Source organism: Melopsittacus undulatus, chromosome 5 (assembly GCF_012275295.1).
Source record: "Melopsittacus undulatus isolate bMelUnd1 chromosome 5, bMelUnd1.mat.Z, whole genome shotgun sequence".
NCBI classification, from domain to species: Eukaryota; Metazoa; Chordata; class Aves; order Psittaciformes; family Psittaculidae; genus Melopsittacus; species Melopsittacus undulatus.
The window spans coordinates 56,017,265-56,039,221 of NC_047531.1; the positions used below are offsets into that span (position 1 = coordinate 56,017,265).

General features: G+C 41.2%; 1 protein-coding gene across 3 annotated transcripts in view; it reads left to right on the forward strand.

Annotated features, from left to right (window-relative positions):
* The first annotated feature begins 2,167 nt into the window (after positions 1–2,167).
* The window catches only part of WNK1 (WNK lysine deficient protein kinase 1), a 105,832-nt gene continuing 86,042 nt past the window's right edge, over positions 2,168–21,957 (forward strand). For 2 of the 3 annotated variants that reach the window (XM_031044929.2, XM_031044930.2), the window contains exon 1: positions 2,168–3,619. In XM_031044929.2, the coding sequence (XP_030900789.2) occupies positions 2,834–3,619 (786 nt within the window). In that variant the 5' untranslated portion in view covers positions 2,168–2,833. The remainder of the gene's footprint in view (positions 3,620–21,957) is intronic. The other variant, XM_031044931.2, reaches the window with a different exon arrangement.

A 21,957-nucleotide genomic window follows, 5' to 3' on the forward strand; every position in this document is an offset into this window, starting at 1 on the left:
AGTACGGCAGACCAGGGCAGGTAATGGTCCCTTGGTTGCCAGCCCTTCCTGGACCTCTGCTACAATGTCCTCCTATTCTTAACAGTATAAACCTAGCATGGCTACCTCTGCTGATACACTTCATTCTAGTGTCTAGAGAGACTCCCAAATACCTGCAGCCAAGTGTTAAGTGCAGCTGAACCTTACTTGGTATTAGAGGAGATGTTGATGGTCAACTACTTGTTCTGCTGGTCCTGGCAGTGCAGCAGGGATGTGGCAGATCGAATTATGAGTTAAGCAGTTTTGATCCAGTCACTCTTTACTGCTAATCAAATTACCCTGTTCAACTCAAAGTTTGTTTTTTTGTGTTTTTTTTTTTTTTTTTTTTTTTTTTTTTTTTTTTTGTGGAGTGCCTATTCTTGTGCCAATGCAGTTCAAGTGGCACACTAGTACTAAATTAACTTTCTCAGCAAAGGCAAGCTCTAGAAGGCTTAAGCCACACGGAAGTCTTCACTGAAAAGTGGAATGTACACCAAAATGTACAGCAAGGTACATTTTGTTCTCTTTGTGAAGACTATTGTTATTTTGTTGGTCAATGCAGAGATAAGTAGTACAGAAAGATGCCCAGAAAACAATGGCATTCTCATTACCTTGTGGCGTTAAATTTTATAAGTAAGGAATACAGGTACATAAGAGCTGCTCGGGTTGGTATTCTGTGGCTGGGGACTGCAGAGCTGTGAAAGGGCAGTTTGTGTTTTGTTGTGCAGAAGGAGTTAGGGCCTCACATTGGCAACACACAACTTCCTCTAAACTGCTGGTTTAAAAGTAACTTTAAAAAAGTATTTGAAATGCCAGTGATTGCTGGGAACATATTATTTACACAGGGAAATTTACTAATTTTTTTTTCCTTACCATAATTTTTCATTTGTAGTTGCCTGAAAGGCAGAGTACCAAAATCATTTGCTCTTCCTTCAGTACATTCCCCTTGACTTCAAAAGACAGCTCTTGTAAGAAGGAAAGTGCTTGGTTTTGGTTATTAATACAAAAGAGGAACATGATATAAATAACCTAGATGACTCATGTGTGCCGATGCTTTTTTAACCTGAAAGTTCCTGATCTGCCCAGTTTGCAGGGGATCTCGCTGCTCCTCATGGATGCTGTACAAGGTGGGTCCTGTGGAATAATGATCATTTTCAGGGCAAAGGCTGCAAATCCAGCTTCTTTTCAATAATGGAGAGCACACATTTACATGGCAGCTACTTTTACATGGCAGCTACTTTTATGTTATGTTGCCAAGCCAATTAACGCCTCTCCAGATGACCTAAACTGAGGGAAACCCCAAAACCTCGCTTGTGCAGGGTCCTCATGTACATGCAGTTTAGAAGAATTTTAAAGCTATTTGAAAACACGAAGTTAAATATTTAATGTAAACTGATGTAATACAGGACTTGAAGAAACAAGCAATGGTAGCAGACGCTGCGCTTTGTGAACCTCCTGTGCCCATGGTCGCCCTATGGGCCAGGTGGGCTGGAAGTGAGGGCTGCGTGTCTCACCGCCGCACGGGTGTAGAAAGAGCAGGAACTGGGGGGCAGCCTCGCTCCCCCACACCACATTGATGCCCGTGTCCTACTGGACAGGCTGGGAGCGTCCTCCCTTCTTCCCTTCGCCAGGCGGAAGCCACAGGCCCAGCGCTGCGAGGGGCCTGCTCACGATCAGGAACTACAACTCCCGTGATGCTCCGCGCAGAGCGCGGCAGGCGACGAGAATTACCACCTCTCCGAGGCGGGAGGGGAGGGCCGACCCACTTCCCCAGCGCGGGCGCGGAAGGGGGCGTGTCCAGCAGCGCTGCCCCTCCTCCTCCTCCTCCTTCCCCCCCCCCATCCTGTGTGTCGGTTTCGGGCTCCCGTCGCCATTTAGCGCGGAGACGTCCCCGCGGCTCCTCCGTTGCCTGCTGCCCGTCGCGGCGCGGGGCGCCACCCGGACTCGGCTCACCTGTGGCAGTGGCGGGCGGCCTCCGGTGAGGAGAGGCTGCGAGCCGCGGGCGGGGGGCAGGAGGAGGGTTTCCGGCTCCGTGGGAGGCGGCAGCGACAGCAGCGGCGGCGGCGGCGGCGGCTGTTGGAGGGAGCGCGGCTTGGCTCGCTCCGGCCCGGCCGCGCGCGGGCGGTGGCTGCCTGCCGGGAGGTGGAGGCCGCGGCCGCCATGGGCGCCCCTGTGAGTCAGGGCTGAGCCCCCGTGTTCCCCTTCCCTACTCCCTCGCCGGGCTGAGGGCGCTGGGCCTGCCCAGGCCTCCCTCGCCCGGTGCGAGGGACTGAGCACGGCGGCTTCCTCCGCGGCCGGCGTGCGGGGCCTGCCTCCCTCTCCCTACCTCGCCTCCTGGTCCCTTCCCCTCCTCTCAGGTTCTCGCTCCGGGGGCCACCTGGACCTGCTCCGCTTTCTGTCCATCGCCGGGGAATAACTGAAGCGCGCTTCCCTCGCCTGAAGCAGCTGGGCGAGGCACCGGCTTCTCCCCAGCCGGGGGCCTGCCTCGGGGCTCCTCCCTCCCGGCCCGGGCCCGGTGCTTGGGTTTTTCCTCCCCTTGTCGCCCCCATCCCCGTCTCAGCTCCCGGTGCTCCATGTCGGTCCCGCTGCCCTGCTTCCCGCTGCAGGATGGATGCAGACACTGACCGGGGACCCACCCCGCCGGCCCAGCCTCCCCAACAGCCGCCTCGCAGCTCCGCCGTAAGGAGCCCTTGGGACCCTCTGTTGCAGCTGCAACGGCAGCCGCGGACAGGCGCGCTCACCGCTCAGTGACCGGTCCCTTCCCTTGCCTTCCCCCCGCCGCCGCCTCGCCCTAGCAGCGCTGCGCCGGGGCACAATGTCGGGGGGCGCAGCAGACAGCGGCACCCCGGCCCCTCGCTTCCTGGCTCCTCCGCCGCCGCCGCCCAAGAACGGTTCCAGCTCGGACAGCTCCATCGGGGAGAAGCTGGGAGCCGCTGCTGCCGACCATGGAGCCTCCGGGGGCGGTGGAGCAGCCGGCGGAGCAGGGAGCGGAGGCCGTAGTGAGGAGTACCGGCGTCGCCGCCACACCATGGACAAGGACAGCCGAGGGGCGGCAGCCACCGAGCACCGTTTCTTCCGCCGTAGCGTGATCTGTGACTCCAACGCTACGGCCTTGGAGCTACCCAGTTTGCAACCCGCAGCGCCCTCGGCCCCTATCTCGGGAGGCAGCGCCGCTCCGTTGGTTTCTCCTCCCGAGTGTGCCAGCCGGACCTCTTACATCGCTGTCAGCGCCGCCCAGGCCCCCTCGCTGCTGCAGCAGCCACCACCGCCTGTCCCGCTTCCCCTCGAAGGACAGTCTGCTCAGGAGGCCTCTGCCACGAAAGATGCCGCCCCGCTGCTGCCTAAGGAGGAGGAGGAGGACGAGGCAGCGGCGCTACCCCCCACCAGTGCGGCTGGCAGCGCGGCAGCTGCTAGCCGGGAATTTGAGGAGCGGAGAACACAGCAGGAAGACATCGAAGAGCTTGAGACCAAGGCAGTCGGCATCTCCCCGGATGGCCGGTTCCTGAAGTTTGACATCGAGATTGGAAGAGGCTCCTTCAAAACTGTGTATAAAGGACTAGATACGGATACCACTGTGGAAGTTGCCTGGTGCGAGCTGCAGGTAAAATAAATCAGAAACAATTGCGAATTAGGAAGGCACAGTCACTCTCCCAGGTGCTGGTCTGTGTGCTTGAAGGAGGTAAAAGCTGTCAGTTCGAGGTCTGCTTTTTCCAGACAGGGAACTGCAGTCCTTAACTGAAGCACTCCTTTGGAAGTACTTTCCTTGGAGTCAGTTTGCCTTTTAATTGTTTTGAATACTCTATTCTCTGAAGAATTTTCTAGCTTTATCATCAGAAAATGCACTGCAGTTCTGTTTCTTATGCCATCTTGCATTTTATGCCTCCAAAAGGTAGCTTGGAGGATTGTAAAAATCCTTGTACACAGCTTCAGGGCAGCAGAGGGAAAATGTGTGAGTGTCAACTTGAGCTAGCTTTGATGTTTTGAAAATTAGCTTAGGTGTTTTGTATTAGGAAGAAATGCTAAAATGTTAATGTCACTGACATTTCATGTGTTTGTGGCAGTGGATTCTTGTAGGAGGTAACTCTAGACTATACACAAAGTCATGTAGTGCATCACATCGTTTAGTTTTGCAAAGCTATTTCTCCCATTCTAAGTCTTAGGGTTCGCACTTCATTAGAGACGCAAGGAAAGGAAGAAAGTACTCATCTCCTTTCTGAAGGTTTAAAAAAGAAAACCCATGAAGCTTAACCTTTCAAAATGATTGGTGGATTAAGTTGGACTAAGACACTGCTCTTCTACCAAGTTTCTAGCCTGAGTAGAGCCAGAGTTCTGTAGGAGCCCAGCCTAGTGATGGCAGGAGCACCCTAAGTTCCATGAAACTATGTAGTATGGTTTTATTATTGTGTGTGTTCCCATTTAGTTTAGGGCAGACAAAAGAGTATTGGGTTAAAATCCCAGAAGCCTTTGTGGGGTTTTCAAGTGGTTAGCTGCTCACAAGTGACTGATTGCAATAACTGCACCAGAACATTCTTCCCATCAGAAGCAGTTTTATATCTATTCCAGTCAAACTGGGAGAATTTATGAAAAGATTTCTTGATCTGTATTCATATTTGCTTTTGGATGGTTGCTCAAGCATTCTACCAGTATCTTGATTCATTATGTTATTGCCATTATTCTATGCTGGCTGTGGAAGTAAGCTTCCAATTTTCTTTGTGACTGTCAAGCATGTCCCGCTCCTCCATGCTTGCGTTGTGCTTGCTGTGGTGGTCTTTTGAGAATTAATTTTGAACCTAAAAAATGTTTCAGTGGTGGGCTCTGCTTAAGTGTCTGATGTGCAGTTTGAACTGAGAGGAGATTAATAATACACCAATGTGAATTACTTTTGTTTGAAAATTTGACCTTTGCAGTTTTGGATTTCCTTAACTTTAACCCCTGAAACCTGTTGTGATTTTTGCACTTTACTTATGGATCAGAAACTTAATGTCAGGTTGGCACCAGGTGCTTTTTGCTAACATCGCCTCTGTTGAAGCATGTTAATCATCATCAGTGCCATGTGGATAAACTGTCTAAAGAAGAAGCACCTTTGAAGTGATTTAATAAAGCAGCTCATTTATAAAGGGTGCGTTGCTGAGCTTTCAATTCATTGAAGAATTTCAAAAGTACTATTTAAAATGACACTGCAAAAAGCATGAATGAAAGTATTTGTAGGGGGAAATATGTGATATTTTGCTTGGAGATTAACTATTTAACTATATTACAGGAGTGCCTTATGGGTTAAATTATTGTGAAGGCTGTAGTTATCCCTCTCCTGCAAAATGACAAGTTTGAAACAGTATAAATCTTGTAGCTATTAAAAGTATTTGCTAAAGGATCTAGACTACAGCTAGTAGAATCTTTTAAGGTTAAGTCCTGTTTTGTTGATTGTGTCTAGAAATGAAAGGATGAACTTGGTGTTTATTGGTATGATAGGTACATCCTCTTCTTTCTCTAGGAAAATAGAATGCTTGACAAGTCAGTGATATTAATAATGTGATTTGTAAAAAAAAAAAAACCCAAACCAAACAACAACAAAACAAAAAAACCCACAAAAAATCCAAACAAACAAAAAAAAAACCCCACCCCAAAACAATCTGAATTTCCAAAGATTGACAGAAACTTACTTGTCATTTGTTTTTCACAATATCATGGTTTGAGGACTGGTGAACCTTCAAAGTGTATTTATTTTATTAGGGAAATGTGATTTATTTTCTTCTGTGCTGTATTTCACTAAACATCACTAGCTGATGGTTACTTTCAGTTGTCTTGAAATAATGTAGGGTTTGTTTTTTTAGCAGTCCTGGAACTTTTCTTCTCTGTATTTGTGCTAGCAAGTATGGACATCCTAGGTGTCTCACTTCTCTAGAGCCTTCTAAACAGTGCTACTGTAGTGTTGCCAGAATGAGATTGCTTATCATGATTGTGGAGACTGAATTGTACTTCTCATGGCTTCTCCAAAGTTGATGAAAGTGTATCACAGTTCTTGACTGCAAAAATAACAGAATGGGGTGAGAACAATTCGTATTTTTGCAGAGTCTTTGCATGTATGTTCTGTAGGGCTTTTCTAGCATACATAGAATGTATCAGTTTCTTTAAAATCTCTCCTGTTTGGAAGGAAGTGAGATACCATTGAAAGGAAGTGAGATGCCAACTGCTTTCAGCTCACTTAAACTACAGTGTTTCAGTGTTGGAGCAGATTCCATCGCAGGAATCTCGTGGATCAAGAACAACACAGAAGACTCTTCGATGGTGTCTGGCAGAATGACTTTTCAATGCTTAATAATGCAGCTATACCTATTTTTTAATACATGTTCTCTATAGTGCTGAAGTGTAAAATCTGAAAGTATTAAACACAGCTTGGGTTTCCAACATGCTCATGATACTCTGAAGAGAGAACATTGTTCCATATCCTTAGAAGTCTCTCAGACTGCCTTGTAATGCCTCATATGCTTGATGTACTGAACTGTGGAGGAAATAGAAATACCAGAAGTTCTATAGGAGACTTAATGGTGTTCTTAGTATCTCCAGCAAGGGAGGTCCTGGCCAAGACTAGTTTTTCTTGGGCTATGGAAGATGGGGAGATTTACTTTGAAGGAATTTAGTATTTCAAGATTGACTATAGGTATGTAACAAAACCGAAACAAAGGTGTGACTGATGGGCTATCCTAGTTTATGTTATGGCCTGTCTGTGTGAAGCTAATTATAACTTAATCTGTTTTAAATATTGGATGCAGGTATTTAAGTGTGAAATATCTGCCCTGCTGTGGGCATAATGGAGCTGTGAAGAGCTCAGCAGCAGCTGCTTAGGGCCAGTGCTCAGCTTCAGTTGCTGCAAGGAAATTGTTAGTGTACTGTTAGTCTTAAGATACTTTTATTGCCATTGTAGATATATTCATCTCAACTTTCATTATTCTGAGTCAAGTGTGCCTCCTACTGTTGTCATTAGCACATCTCATAAATTGAGTGAAGCAGTAGTTAGGGTTACTTAAAGAAGTAATGGTCTTTAAGCAGATAGAAGTTGGCAAAAACGGTTACTGCTGCTGTTTTTTACTTAAAATAACTCTTCCTGTACAGTCGTGTTACTGGTTAGTCTTCTTAAATTACATTTCTGAGCAGTGAGTCTTTTGTCACCTCTGTATGGTTCAGGTAATGTGGTGAAAATGTAATGCCTTTTCCTGTTGCATTAGGGTTATCTATGTGAAGTAATACTCTTAAGCCAAAGGTAGCAAGAGTCAGATAGCTGACTGTAAAAGCCAGATCTTGGAGGTGATGTGTCATCTTCTGAGTCCTTCTTTCAGTTTGAGTTGGTTTTAAATCAAGCCTGTCCTTTAACTTCTGGTTTACAGAACAATACAGGGTGGTGCAGCCACTTGCTGGACTGCAAAATCTTCCATCTAAAATTATTGCTCTGGGTTCTGTCATTCCAGTGAGTAACTTCTCAAATGCCAAAGTGTGCTTGCTGATCTGGAGGTAAATTTGGCTTGTCTTTGAACTGTATATTTGTCAGGCATTTGAAGACTTGGCATCTTTCATCTGAATAGTATTTTCTCTTAAAGGACACATGATTTAGAAACTGTTAATAGACATATACATTGGTTGAAAATGCTTTCCTGATAAACTGCTTGTTGGAGAACAACACTGTTCGTCTGGTATGTGCTGTATCACTCCTGTCCTTGATATTTCTTTGACACAGAAAGGTAGGTTGGTTAGTCAGCAGTAACAGTTCAGGAATGCTAAAGTTCTTCTTGCTGATATGTCACTTGGCTGTTCTTACTCTGGCTTTGGTGCAGTGTTAGGTTACTGTGCTTAATGTGCGAGCTGCTGAAGGGGATAAAGAGGTTGAGGGCTGTCTCTAAGAGAGAGAACTTCTGGGGGCAAGAAATAAGTTTGACAGGTGAAAGTAGTGCAAGGAAGTCTGTTGTATTTGTTACTAGTTTGAGTGGCAGCTGAATGTGAATTTGATTATCTTTAGTTGTAAATCACCTGAGTAATAAAATATAATTGCATACACATAACCTACACTATTGCAGCCTGTTAACTGTAGGCCAAATGTAGTGTATGAATACTCCAAGTTACAAATGCATTTTTCTTTTTGTATGGCAGTAGCAATGAAGAAACAGTTGAGAACAAACATAATGCCATAAGCAAACATGAACCATGAGATTCTGTAGTGCACGTTGGTAAAAATGATAATGCAACTTACTGACACCTCATTACAGGAAGTAGTGAGGTACTGAATAATATTTCCATACATCATGATTTTTGAATGTAATGTGTAGAAGTTAACTTAAAATTTGCAATACAGAAAGTTGCTTGGGTATGATATGTATCTTCTCTTGTAGTGACACTTCAGATTTAACTTTACCAGTCTTTGTTTCAGAGAGTTAAAGCTATATTTAAGACTGATTTTTAGGTCAGCAGACAACAATGGAATGTAGTTTCTATACTCTGGAGTACAGACTCCACTGCAGACTCACCATAATAAATATCGGCTTACTGAAGTCAAGGAATAATTCTTAAAAGTCTCTTCGCTTTCTGGACTGGCTGAGCTGGGAACACTTCAGAAGCTGCATGTTCAAGTCTGACAACCAAAAAAGGTCTTGTATCGCATAACTGTGGCATCCTGTAGCCTTTTAATTTTTTATTTTTTTTTTCTTTTAAAGCTGGTTGCATATTGCTCACTAGGAGGCCTGACTGCAAAGATGTTGGCTGTGATGCACACTCGCATAGCTATGTTAAAGCAAAATGGAAAGCCAGATCAAAACTCTGTTCACAATGAGAAGAAACTGAGTAGTGTGGACCTGGAATTAATGTGTTTGTCAAGCGCTGCTGGAAAAAGCTATCACATTCTGCTAGTTTTGGATAAATAGTGACGCAGTATGGTGACTGTTTAAAATGCTCTGTTAGTCTGTGAGTATAACTGAATGTGGCTACAGGCACACTAACAGCAGCAGTGTTGCCTCCTGTTCATAACTACTTCTGGGCCAGGTGCACAGTTGTCACAAGTATAGATTAATAAAGGTATGTGACAGTTTCTGTGAAGATGCTTTTGTCTTTACTAGCTCTTTTACTGTTCTCAGCTCTACAAATTCCAAAACAGCCAAAGTAAAAAGCTCTAAAACTGTAAGTGTATACACTGGATTTCTAAGTGTCTTCAAGTGTGCACATGTTAGGAGTTTGAAATTTTGTGCAGTAAAGTCTAAATTTTGTTAGCTTTCCATGTGGTAGGGTGGGACAAGTTACTGTTACTTACTAGCTTCAGATCTCTCAAGGAAAATTTCTCTTGCTACTAGAGAACAAAACCCAGCCATGTTCCTGAGTGTTCCTACTGTAATTGATACAATTGACAGCTTGATAAATGACATAGGAAGGGAGCCAGACTAATTACCTGCAGAAGTATAAACAGTGGTCAGGCTCCCTCAGACTTTGCAAAGGTGACCCTGGAAGAGAGAACTTTCAAGTACCTTCTGGAGCTGCAGCTGTTACTAGACCTCTACTTAGGAAAATAATCTTACCTCAAAGGGCTATCTCTTTCGGAGATTACTGTGGTTTAGTTTGTAAGTGGCTGGTTGTGAGGCAATGAATATAATTGGATAAGTACATTCTGAAAATACAGCATTTCTTATAGAAATAAACAGGCTCTTAGCTGTCAGTTCAGGTGGGTTTGAGTGCTATAGAATTAAATCTCTTCAATGAGATTTGTTTTGGTTGTGGTTTAATTAAAACCCTTAGTTTTATAACTAAACTTCTGAGGGCTAAGGAAAAGTATCAAGACTATATCCTTCTTTGAAAGTGGGGGTGGGAAAGCAATCACCTGGTAAAGCTCCCTGGAGACATCCTATATAGAGTCCTTTGAGAGTTGTCTAGCAGAGTAATAAATAAAACAAAGGGTAATAGATCTGTGGTAGTCTCCATGGATGCAGTGCATAGTGCAGGGTAGATTCAGTACCTCTTGGTTAGCGACATCTCTCTGTGCCACATGTTCTTTTTCTTATTTTGTCATTGTTTTTTTGTTTCACACCAACATCTTGTTAAATAGCACAGCTCCTCCTGACACCCAGGTTCTCCATGCTACATGTGACAAAGATTGCACTAAACAGTGGCAGCCTGGATGCTTTCTGTTATGCATCTCTTCAGAAACTCTCATTTCCTGTGAAGATTACTGACCTCTTTTTCTTTTGAGATCATTAATTGATCTTCCAGCTCATGGCTGAGTTGAAATGAAAGTTGACTATTTTTCTAGTTTGGTCTTTATGTTCACATTTCCGTTCTTCTCTTAGTCTATGTAATGGCTGTAACATTTGGGCTACTAAAAAAATAAGTATTATACAAGTTTGCAGTGCTTCTGCAGCTGGGCATGTGTACATCATGGCTGGAAAAATTGTGTCAAGTATACTGGAAAACTATTTCTATACTATAGCAGGATTTGTAATGCTGCTTGAAAATCAATTTCTCAGAGTAGTTGAAGGCTTTTATCTAACATGAGCCATTTGAAAGTCTTCAAATAATCAGGTTAAAATTCTTGTCTGAGCAAATGAGACTGAGATTTTTGTACTGGCTTCTTAAGTATTTTTGTAGAAGCTTCTTACTGTCTCCAGGACGGACTGCTAGCTGATGTTGAGAATAATCTAGGCTATGCACTAAACCTTAAACAGTGTTTAGTACATAGACATTGACAGTCTCTGGTCAAGATACTGCAGAGGTACTTTTTTTCTACCTTTTTTCCAGCTTCCTCAGCGTATTTTTAAATTGTCATACCAGCACTTCACAGAATGTGGTTTTGGTTGCCCTTATTCCCTTTGGGAGAGCCGGGGGAAGTGAAGAGGTGACTAGGATTGAATTTGTGGCTCAGTTGAGGTCATCTTTAAGATAAGAGCCTGCTCACTTCTTGTCTTAGAGGCACAACCTGCAGAATACTCCTTAACTCTGTGCTGTAAAAGGTAAATTTTGTATTAATAGCATTCTGTGTGTTGCTGTCCTCTTCACTCAAAAGGAGGTCCTTGCAACAAGATCAATACAGATGTTACCAAATCTTGTTTTCTAATAAGCCAGAGTAAAATAGTTGTGTTGCAATACAGTGATCAGAAGAAATCGGATTCAGTTCTCAAACATAATTCTGAACATCATCCCAGTTGTCTTTTTTTTTTTTTTTTTTAACCTGGTGATGACAGGTGTATTGCACATACCCAGCTTATTTTAGAGCGCTTCCAGATTTGCGCTGGTATTTCCAAGCAGCACTGTATGTTACTTTGCCTGGAAGGAAGCCACAACCTGCTAAAAATTGGACTGGTGTTGGTTTGTGTATTTTTTTTTCTTTTGGTTTTTTTGTTTTGGTTTTTTGTCCTCTAGAAACTGTGTAAGTATTAATATGTATCTAAAGCAGTAGGCAGTTTTTGTGATGGTAACTCATTCTGAATTTCTCAGAGGGACAACCTTGCTAAATTTGAGTTTGTCATTTTAGGTCTAAGCAGAATCTTTGGGAATGCTACCTATGTACTTAGAATTTAGAAATCCTCCAAAAAGTATGTATATGCTTGATGGCTATCAACCTGGTAACTAAAATATCTGTGAGCTTTTACATGATGTGTTGATGACACTGGAATGAATGCAGCTCAACAGGGCTGTGTATTTTAATATAGGGGATGCCATTTCTTTCTGTATTCACTGTGCCCGAGAACATGATTCTGGAATAATCTGGTTCTTCTATGGCCAGTAGTCTAGGCAGCAATTTTATGGCGTATCTGTTCTCAAGACAGGATCATTATGATGCTTTTCAAGTCTTAAAATTTCACAGGTAGTTAGGAGGACTCCTAAGATGTTACCAGTGACACAGAAAGAGGAAGTTTTGGCAGCTCCCGTAACTTGTGATGTGGATGCTGTGTTTTGAGCCATAGTCCAGAATGATTCTGATCCTGTTGCTTACTGTTAATAAGCAGCCATTGACAGGAACTTTTACAAAAGGAAAAACACATTTAAGTGATTGAGGGTTTATTACCACCATTTAGAAGGATTTGAAAGGAACAGGAATACTGATCTCTTTGAATGTAATTGGGTTAAATCTGAAACAACTATGTAGGAATGCTGAGCTAAACGGAAGATAGTACAAGGCTGATACCAACAGTTATGTGCGCTTTATCTGGTTTTGACCAGTTTATATAGTCTCGTTATAGCTTAAGACTATCCAACTGATTGTGTTACCCAGTTTTCCTTGGACATTTTCCTCTCTTAGAGTATCCCTCTGATTTGTTTCTGCTTTGCTGACTGCTAATAGCAAGTTTGTGACCCCAATCTGAATGTATTTTGACTGCTTCTATGCTGGCAAAGACTAATGACATACAAACAATAACCCACAAATATTGCTATTAAAGCTTCAGCAATCCAGGCTGATTATCTTGAGGATCTGTGAATCTGTGTATGCTTATGTAATATGCATCTGTTAATGGCAACTTCTGAACTGTTAGCAGGTTTTGCTTAATGCTACCATGTCTGTTTTCAAATTTGCTTCTTCTAAGTGAGCTTTTTAACTCTTGCAGATATTTTTCAACTTAAAACTGTTTTTGGTTCGTCTCTTTATTCAGCTGCTTACAGTTCCCAACCGAAAGCATCCCTAAGTTGTGTATCTATATAAAAATGCAAGATGCTATCTTAATGCGCTCTGTTTTGCGATAGCTGTTATGAACTCAGAGCCTTTGAGTCTTCCCTCAAGAAACAATATCTTGTGAGACTAAACTCGAAGAGTTCTCAAAGCAGTCCATTCAAACCAACATCCTACAGTCAGAAATACTGGCTGAGAAGTGACTTTTTTTTTTTTTAATAGTGCCCTCTCTGGATGTAAGCAATTCAAGATTGACAGTATGTAGAATCGCCTTTAAAAGCATGGGTTTTACTTGCATATATTGTGACTTGGGGCTTAGTGAATTGTTAGTGAATTGTTGTTCCTAGGTTTGCCAGGAACAGTTCGCTGAAAATAGAGCAACTGCAGAAATGGCTGGTACAAAAATAAAACTTTAGGTTTAGATTTAGAGTGTTTTTTCTGTGGTTTTCTCTACTTCCTTTATATGCAGCTTGAGCTTCTTTTCTGCAGACAAGTCGCTCAAAAGCAGAATTCATTTCAGATTATCTTTACAGATAAATAGAGCAGAAGATAAAATTGCAGGGATTACTTGAATTTGGTGGGTTTTTTTTTCTTCCTTTTTTTTTCCTCTTGATGGCAACTGCAAGCCAGTTCAGGTGATGGTATGATTTCTTTGGCTGATCTCATTATACAGGCCTGAACATATCCCACAGATTCAGTATTCACCCTCAGGAGCAAAAAATAAAAAGTGAAGGGCATATGGATTGCTGCTGAAGTCTTAAATACTGTAATGCATTAATAGGTTGTGCATGGTCTATATATGAAGGCTGGATGGGGTTCTGGGCAGTCTGATCTAGCTGAAGATATCCCTGTTTATTGCAGGGGGCTTGGACGTTTGAAGATCCCTTCCAACCCAAACCATTCTGTAATTCCATGGACATCTGTGATAAAAAACCTGTCTTTAATACTCAGACTTCCTCTGGGAAAAGATGCAGGTGTTTCTTATGGACTCCCTCTTGTTTTGTAGAATACCTGTTTGAATGAATGTTCAGTGCTTTTCAGTGGTTGTGGCAACAAAAAAGTGAGAAATGTGAGGAGGAAGAACATGAAATTTTGGCTTCTTGTCATTGTCATCTTATGTTTGCAGAAAGTGGAAGTGGAAAGATCCTGGAGAGTTGTTTCAAGTTGCATTTGCAGTTAGTTTCATGTACAGAACAAACATAAGTAGTTAACATCCTTTTGTTTAGGGACTGCATTTTTTTGTCTGTGTAGGAGAACAAATCTTTCCAGATGCTTTAGATTGTAACATAGCTACTAAAGAATGATACAGTAATTTGTCCCTTCTGTTTGTGTGCTTGTGATGAAAACAATTCTGTCCAAATGAGTTTCTTGATTTATTCAGGTAGTGTGTCTGTAAAGCAAGGCTTGCTACTGTTATGTTAGACTAATATAGCTTAGTATCCTATACTGTTTGCTCCCTTATTTGCTTTTTTTGACAGATTGCTAATTTTCTTATAGTTGGCGTTCCCAGAGTTTTCAGGGTGTTTGCACAGATGCATCAAATGGTGGGTTATATAGGGCTTGTCATGGAACTGTGTGTGTAATGGGAAGGGTAAAAAACCTGAAGTGCCACAACAGTAATACATCACAAATTACAGTAGTTCAGTGCAACTGAATGTGACTAAATTTATTAGGTAGCACTTCAAATAGGAAGAATAGCCAGTTGTCTTGTCTGCATCTTGGGACTAGGGTTCAGAGAGAATAGCTTTTTTCCTTGCATGCAGTATGAAATCTTACTTCTCAAGTTTGGGCAAACCCCGGAAAACTAAGCAGAATGGAAGTTTGATTTATTGGTGTTGGAGACTCTTAAATCTGTCATTACTGTTGACTTAAGTGTTTTTTTCTAAGGAACTTTGGAAGTTGAAAAGGCATTTATAAGACAAAGGTGAGGAATAGCAAACCCTTGATTCTTAGGGTGTATAAGACACGATTTTCTAAGTTTTAGAACCAGGCAATTTTAAAACAATGAATTGATTCTGAAAGTTCACATTGCTGTGAATGGCTAGTTCATGAAAGTATCGTTAATATAACACTTGTACTAATGTTTGTAGGTTTCTTCACTGTTTTTTGCGGAAATAACCTCTCTTTCTATTCCTAGTTTAGTAATATCTTATTGAATAAGCTACTTACTGCTGACATACCTCAACTTCTCAGTATTTTATGAACTTGTGGGTTAAATATGTGTGTAACTTACAGGAACACCTAAAGTAATTTTCTTCATGAATTCAGTCTTTCAGCTCTATATAAGAGCAGCAGCTAATAATGATTAACATCTTGTTGCTATTTGCTGTGGTTTATTTAGTATTTTATAATTGTGAACCTGCACATTTTGTCTCTGAGGTTAAACTTCGTAACCATAATTTAGGTGTTTGAAAGGGTTATTTTGGGGACTGGAGAGATGTCTATCCCAAACCTGCATTTGTGGCCTAGTTAATGGTAGATAACTAGCTGTCCCAGAAGGTTTTCTGAATCGGTTTTCTTATATACATAGATGAAGAGCTCTAAAATGTTGAGTAGAATGGGAGTGAGAAAAACTTTGCTGAGTATTGCTTCCCCAAATGTAGAGGTGTTGGGAAAACTAATGTACCTACGCTATAAATGGTTTCTGCTTGATAAACCTGTACTGTACAATCCTATTGTTCATTGGCATGTGAGAGAAGGCTTCCTCAGATTCTAAACCATGTAAGTGATATGGTTTTGAATTGGAGGTTGCTGATAAACTGGTTCAGAAGAATCTGCAAGAATCTGGTAGTCCTTTTTTTCACATAGAAAAACAAACAGTAGAGCAGACAGTGATGATTTTAAATGGTGAAGCAAAGAAATGGTTGGATGTTGTGAAGAAAGCTTCAGTAGCTTTAGATTAGGTCAGGCTAATCAGAGGAAGCAAGCCAGGATCAGGTGTGCTAAAGCAGCTTGATGTACCTTCAACATCAACCAAATACTTCTCCAAATTCTTTTTGTGGCAGAATTTATTAACCACTGAGTTGTTCAGCTGAAGTTTTGCTTCACGACAGTTTTGCGGTGGTTTGACCTCTGTCAGAAAACAGCTGTGATTTCTAATGTGGCAGCTTATAAGATAAAACTGATTTTTTTAAAGTATGCTTATGTTGTGTGATTTTACTGTTGTATCACATCCAAGACTATATGTTGCTCAACTGCTGATCTTTAAGTTTTTGCCACATGGTTTGGGTAAGCTTGTAAGTTTGAAGGAGTGCAACTACTTAATCTAAAAACACGGGTAAATACCAGGTAGTGACACAATTGATATGCACGTTAACTAAGTTGGTGTGGATGAGTGCAGTTAAAAAGCAGCAGGCTGAAGCATAATGATGTTTTAAGTATATTTTGTCACTTAAGAGGAGCATGAAATCTGAGGAAGTTGGCATTGGAATTTAGAATGGAAAGAATGAGTTGGTTGATGATGTAGAAAACTATTTTCCACTTTCCCTTTGACTTCTGTCCTTATCTTCTCTGGCAATAATATGCAGGGAAATGGTATCTTTTGTTTTTCATGTTCCTGTGTGGGAATGGTAATTGTTCTTGCTTCTTACCTGTTCAGGAAGTGTTCTTGTTTCCCCCTTCCCCCCCCCCCCCCCAACAAAACACTGTATCAGTCATTGCCAGTGTCATTTTTTTGTTGTTGTTTTTCTTTATTTTCTAACTTTGGCCTTCCTGAATCCTCCCATGGTCCCTGTATAAGCCATCTGGCAAAACAAGGATTTTTGGGTTTTTTCCTACCTCTGCCATGCAGTCTGGAATGGAACAGATTTTGTATCTGTATTCATCTATTCTATGGAAAAGAATAATGAGCATGGTTAAAACCTGTATCTAAATTTTGACTCGTTCTTACAAACTTAGATTTTTCCAGCTGGTAACTCAATCTTCATGGAAATGTGCTTACAGTTCTTTTGGGAATTTGCCTTATAATCTTGCCTTCTGCCTTCCCCCTTCTCAGGCGAAATCTCTTTCCAGGAAGGGGAAAAAAATCCATGGACGAGATTGAGCTTCAGCTGAATAGGGTGTCTCATTTCAGATATACTTTCTGCTGCTTCTCAGATGACCAAAATGTAAGTGACAGCTGAGTTGTCTGTCCTGGGTCAAGGGCAGTCCAGCTCAGCAGTTTCCCTTTCCTCTTCCCTGAGTTTTGTTTGGAAGCAGTAGTGATTTGCCATTCTATGCAGTCATCCTCTTGTCATGAAGACCAGATGGAAGTACGTCAGTTGTTTCATGTATAAATACTTAGTCCAACAGCTGTGAGTTTATCAGGAGTCACTGGAATCACAAGTTGGTGACCAAATTGTTACTTTAGAGGTCCCTAAGCATTACTCTAAATAAAGCTGTACTGTGAAACTGTTAAAAAATACTCTTTAAGACTCACTGAGAGAAGAGGAATGAAGTTGAACTGCTTAAATGCAAATTCCTTTTTTCAGGTGAAGTTTTAATTTTTTTTCTAGAATATTACAGAAGCCCTCTTCTACTGATGATAATATTTCAGCCACTGAGGCTGGATTTTGCTGATGCTATTCTTAAAGTAACTAAAAGGATTGCTCTGAAATCTTCTAGTTGTCTCCCTTCCTTTTGTAATTTTATTAGGTAAGAACATTTATCTAGGCTGTTAGCCAGTGGTCTTTTGGCCAGTTGATAATCCTTCGTCTGTGTTTCAGTATGTATTCCTAGCAAAAAAAGCTGGGATACCTGATGTGATTCTAGCTAGCAGTGAATCGATTGTAATCAGATTAGTCATAAATCTACTTGATGCTGATAATGAAGGGGGGGTTAACTTAACTTTGCAGGTTGCAGAGGCTTTTTGCTGCCATCCATATGCAAATAATCCTTGATTTATTCGGATAATATTGAGAAGAGAGTGGTGGAAGTCTGCCAGTGGCCACTGGCTATTTGGTTGCAAAATGCAATGTGTTGCATGGGCTGCTGAGCATAATGTGAAATAAAGTGCCATAAAAAAAATCCCTTGAGTGCCAAGTCCATGACTGAAAAAACACTTAAGTGGGAGAATGGGCAGGATCATTAACTTAAAATAGCTTTTCTGCAGAAAGCTAATGTAAACCAAGATTGTAGTTCTTAACTAGTGAACACTGCAGTGCATAGGACTGAAATAGAAATAAAACAAACATTTGGAATAATTACAGATGTGCTAAAACAAACCCCAGATGAACCAAAACTGATAAATGCTCCAGCCCTGGCAGTGTTCAAGGCCAGGCTGGACAAGGTGTAGTGGAAGGTGTCCCTGCCCATGGCCGGGGAGTTGCTACTAGATAATCTATAAGGTCCTTTTCAACCCGAACCATTCTATGATTCTATGAAAACAAATGCGGAAATTGGCTATATTTTAGTCAAAGGACCTGCTTCTCAAACTGACACTACCCCCCCATGCCATGTTCCCAAAACACAACCCTGAAATCTTGCATTGTCTGGTTGAGTTGCTTTGCCTGCATAGATGCCATAGATTTCACTTTTGCTTCCAGGTATTTCGTTTTTTTTCTGGCTTGTGGAATAGAAGCCCTTGCAGCCAGTGTGAAAGAGGTGATTTGCAGCTCTAGAGGTTTGGGAAGTCTAGTGGGAGTTAGAGAGGCTGGAGCTGTTCTGGAGTCCTTCAATTAAGATTTTGTAGCCTTTGAATTGCTCATGTCCTTCAATGAAAATTCCTGTTGTGTTTGAATCCATGTGGTTGGTCTCTATGTCAGGAACTGAGAGCATGCTTCTCACTGATATATCAGTCATCTTTATGGACATGTATTTTGAAAAGCTTACGACTTCCTTGCTTCAGAATCATGATGGACTTCAGTTCTCCCTGTACTCTGGCTTTCTGTAAGTTGTCTGGAATAGGTCATATTCAGATAAATGTTGGTGTTTTTTTTAGCCGTATATCTCTTGCTTTGGTGTTGAAGTCTTTCATCTGGAATTTCATCTGAATGGATGTTTACTAGTTTAGTGTCAGGTTAACGATTTGAGAGTCTGGGAGTAATCAGTGTGTGCTCTTGGAAAGAGCAGGTATTGCTATTGGAAACAGCAGGTATAGCTGTTAGCTTTGCTGTCTTTTGCTGCATTTGAGCAGCCTATTAACACATGGTAGGATAATGAAGTATCTCAAGCTCTGAACGATGTCTTCTGTCAAGCAGAGATCAAGGGTTGTGGTGCTGTGCGCTTTATCACATCTTGGGACACATCAGAGATAAGAGGGGTCAGCTGCCTTACTGGGGAAACTGAGCTGCATTAATTTGCCATTTTATCACTTTAGTTTCACTTTTTGATAAGCATCTGTGGCTATTGTGCTATTTGGTTTTTAGTTCTTCCTGAATGGTGGAAGTGCAGAGGCTATTTTGTATCTAGTAGTGCCCACATGCCCATTAGCCTGGAGTTTCTAATAGGACTATGACGGGTGATGGTGTAACGTGGAGATTACATGTTGGTTTTTGTTTGTTCTCCTGTTCCTGTTGAAATATTTGCCAAGATTTTTTTTCTTTATTGTGATTTCTGCTGCAGCATCTGTGGAAAAAATGTTTGATTGGATGATGAATCTTGGCTTCATCTGTCTTGTATCTTGGCTTCTAATTCAATATCTGACTAGCACTAATGATATTGTATAAGCTAACTATAGGGACCCAACTGGTTATTCAATGACAAGTATGCCATATTCTCTGAAAGAAGTGATGCAGAAGAAACTTAAGGACAGAAGAAGGCTTACCAGTAGACTTGCAGCACTGTGGCTGCTTTCCACAGTGGTTACTGATGTGAGGCAATATTAGGTTATTTTGCCTTCTAGATTATGGATGTCGAGTATGTTTTTCTTTCACCCTGAGGGTCAAAGAAATGATGTGTGTTGGCTAGTCTCCTGTCTTGCTGCTTCCTCTTACCTTCTTCTAAGAACTACCCTGCTGGATTACTTGTGGATCTAATTTGGATACTGCAGCTGTGGTGCTTTGGATAAAAAATACCTTCTGGAGCTACTAAGTAATAGTTCAAAGCTTCACGTGTTATGTTTGGAGTGTTGCACTTTAAAAAACACAACCTGTAGTTTGTTAGTAGTTTTCTGATTTTATTCAGAAAAAGATTGGCAAATGGAGCAATAGTTGCTGTTAGCTCTCCTCAGTAACTGTCCTAAAAGCATTAGAGGAGTATGCTCTTGTGTTGAGTAACTGAAAAATCTAAGCATTATGGTATCAGAGAGTTGAAGTTGCAAAAGAAAAGTAATTTTGGAGAGTTCTTTGGCTAATGCAACATGAAGAGACTTTTTTCTTGCTTTTGCAGCCTCTCTGGGCATTGCTGGCAAAAGTCCTACCAGAACAATTCAGTATTTGAATGTTCAGTGCAAGACAATGGTGACAATGTGCAAGACATGGGTGAGAATTCCTAAAATGATGGTTAAAATTATTAGGCTGTACATAACTGAATTCCTTTGCATTTCTCCCCATCAGTTGGCATAATGTGCAAGTTGAGACCAGTTCACTTCTTCCAAAAGTGTGAAATTCATCTATTTGTCTTCCATATTCATGACGGGCTGGATTTCTGCAGTAGAACTGTTGACCTTAATCTAAGGGACAGCCTGTATCTTGTTCCATATGAGCTCTATCCTCATTAGTCACTGGAAATACTCTTCATATAAATTTTATTTAATGCCGTGAAACCTTTTGGTTTTAACCTGAATGGTAGTGAAATGGAGAGTCCATGTCTGAGAGCCCAGAACTGAGAAATCAGATGTATATATTGTTGCAATACTCTTGAGTTAGTGCAATATGAATGATTAATGTGCTTAACATCAATGTCTGTTAGGCATTTTCTCCTTTTGGCAATGTGAATACAGTTCACTCATCCAGTTAGGAAGCTGCTTACTGAACTTGGTTACTGTGCTTTTTGAACTGCAGAGTCAAGCAGATTGAGAGTTCAGTTTTATAGCATAAGTATGTAACTTTCTTGAAGTCTGGATCTGTAATGGTTTGTAAATTTGCAAGCTTTCTTCAGAAGAATTGTGTTGGTAATGCTCTATAGTTCCATAGTGGTCATCTACTTTTATATTCTTTGCAAGGACGCTTGAGGCTAATGCATCGTGTAGCACCACTTAGGTTTTTGATTTCTGTCAGAGGGTCTTGCTTTCACTTGCCCAGCTGGTGTGTACCTTAACCACCTGGGCTGCAAGCTTTTAAGCCAAGTGTCTGTCTTGAGCTTAATTGTTTAAAAAGCTTCGGCAAAGATAGTACATATCCTTCAGAGAAAAGTACTTGCTTTGTTGCATCCATCAGTACCTTAAGTTTTTATATTTCAGAGTTGTGAAACAGGGATGTAAAAGCAGTGTTAAGACAGGTGGGTTGTCTTTGAGGAAGTATTTTGAAGTAAAGTTTTCAGATAATAAAGCTTTAAAATAAGTGATATTTTCTAGACTAGGTGTACTTGAAAACTGTATCTTTTTTTAAACTCCAAAGACCTGATCCATATTCTAGCCTGTCAGTAGTCCTTTTTTAGCACCCATATGATGCCACATGAAGCAGTTTGTTCAACTTAAAATGCATATTGGCTTTACACTTTAAAAATGTATAATTACTTTTTGTACAGCATGTGCAAGTCAATCCCTCAGGATGGGAAATGCAAGTTAGAAAGAAAGCTGTACAATATAATTCAGTTCCCTTATTTATGTTGCAACTGTTTAAGCTGATGAAGTTTAATATCCTCAGAAATTATTTACTGCATCAGGACATAAGTGTCTCTGGAAGAATAGGAGATGAATTTTTCAAGTGCAGAATTTTCTGTGGAACAGCAGGGTTTACTTTTGCAAATGCAGCAGACTTTGCAGCTATTAACCCCCAGTGTTCAGATGCTTGAGAACTAGCTTTTGTACTGGTATGCTGTAGTTGGTCTGATGCAAACATCTATGATAACATTTTGGTTGAATGGTCTTAGTTACAGTAAATTTGGATCTTGCAAAGTGACTTTATTATTTTAAAAGCAAATGCCTATGTCAAAATCTGCCTTTCCATGAGTCTTAAAAAAATGTATGGATAGAATGGAATATATCTATAATTACTAGTTTTGGTAATTATCCTTTTCTCTCAAGTGTATTTTAACATACAGGAGTTTGTGTGTTTACAGTTGGGCTGTAAAAAGTTAAATATCTTTTGAATTTTTCACATCAAACTGGACTCTTGATGTTAAGGGTTTAAGTAAAATAGGAAAAAGGGCCATTGGCAAACTGAACACTTGCTATACAGACTGTAGAATTAGAGAAATGTTTTGTTGTTGTTTATTGTTTTCTTGATCAC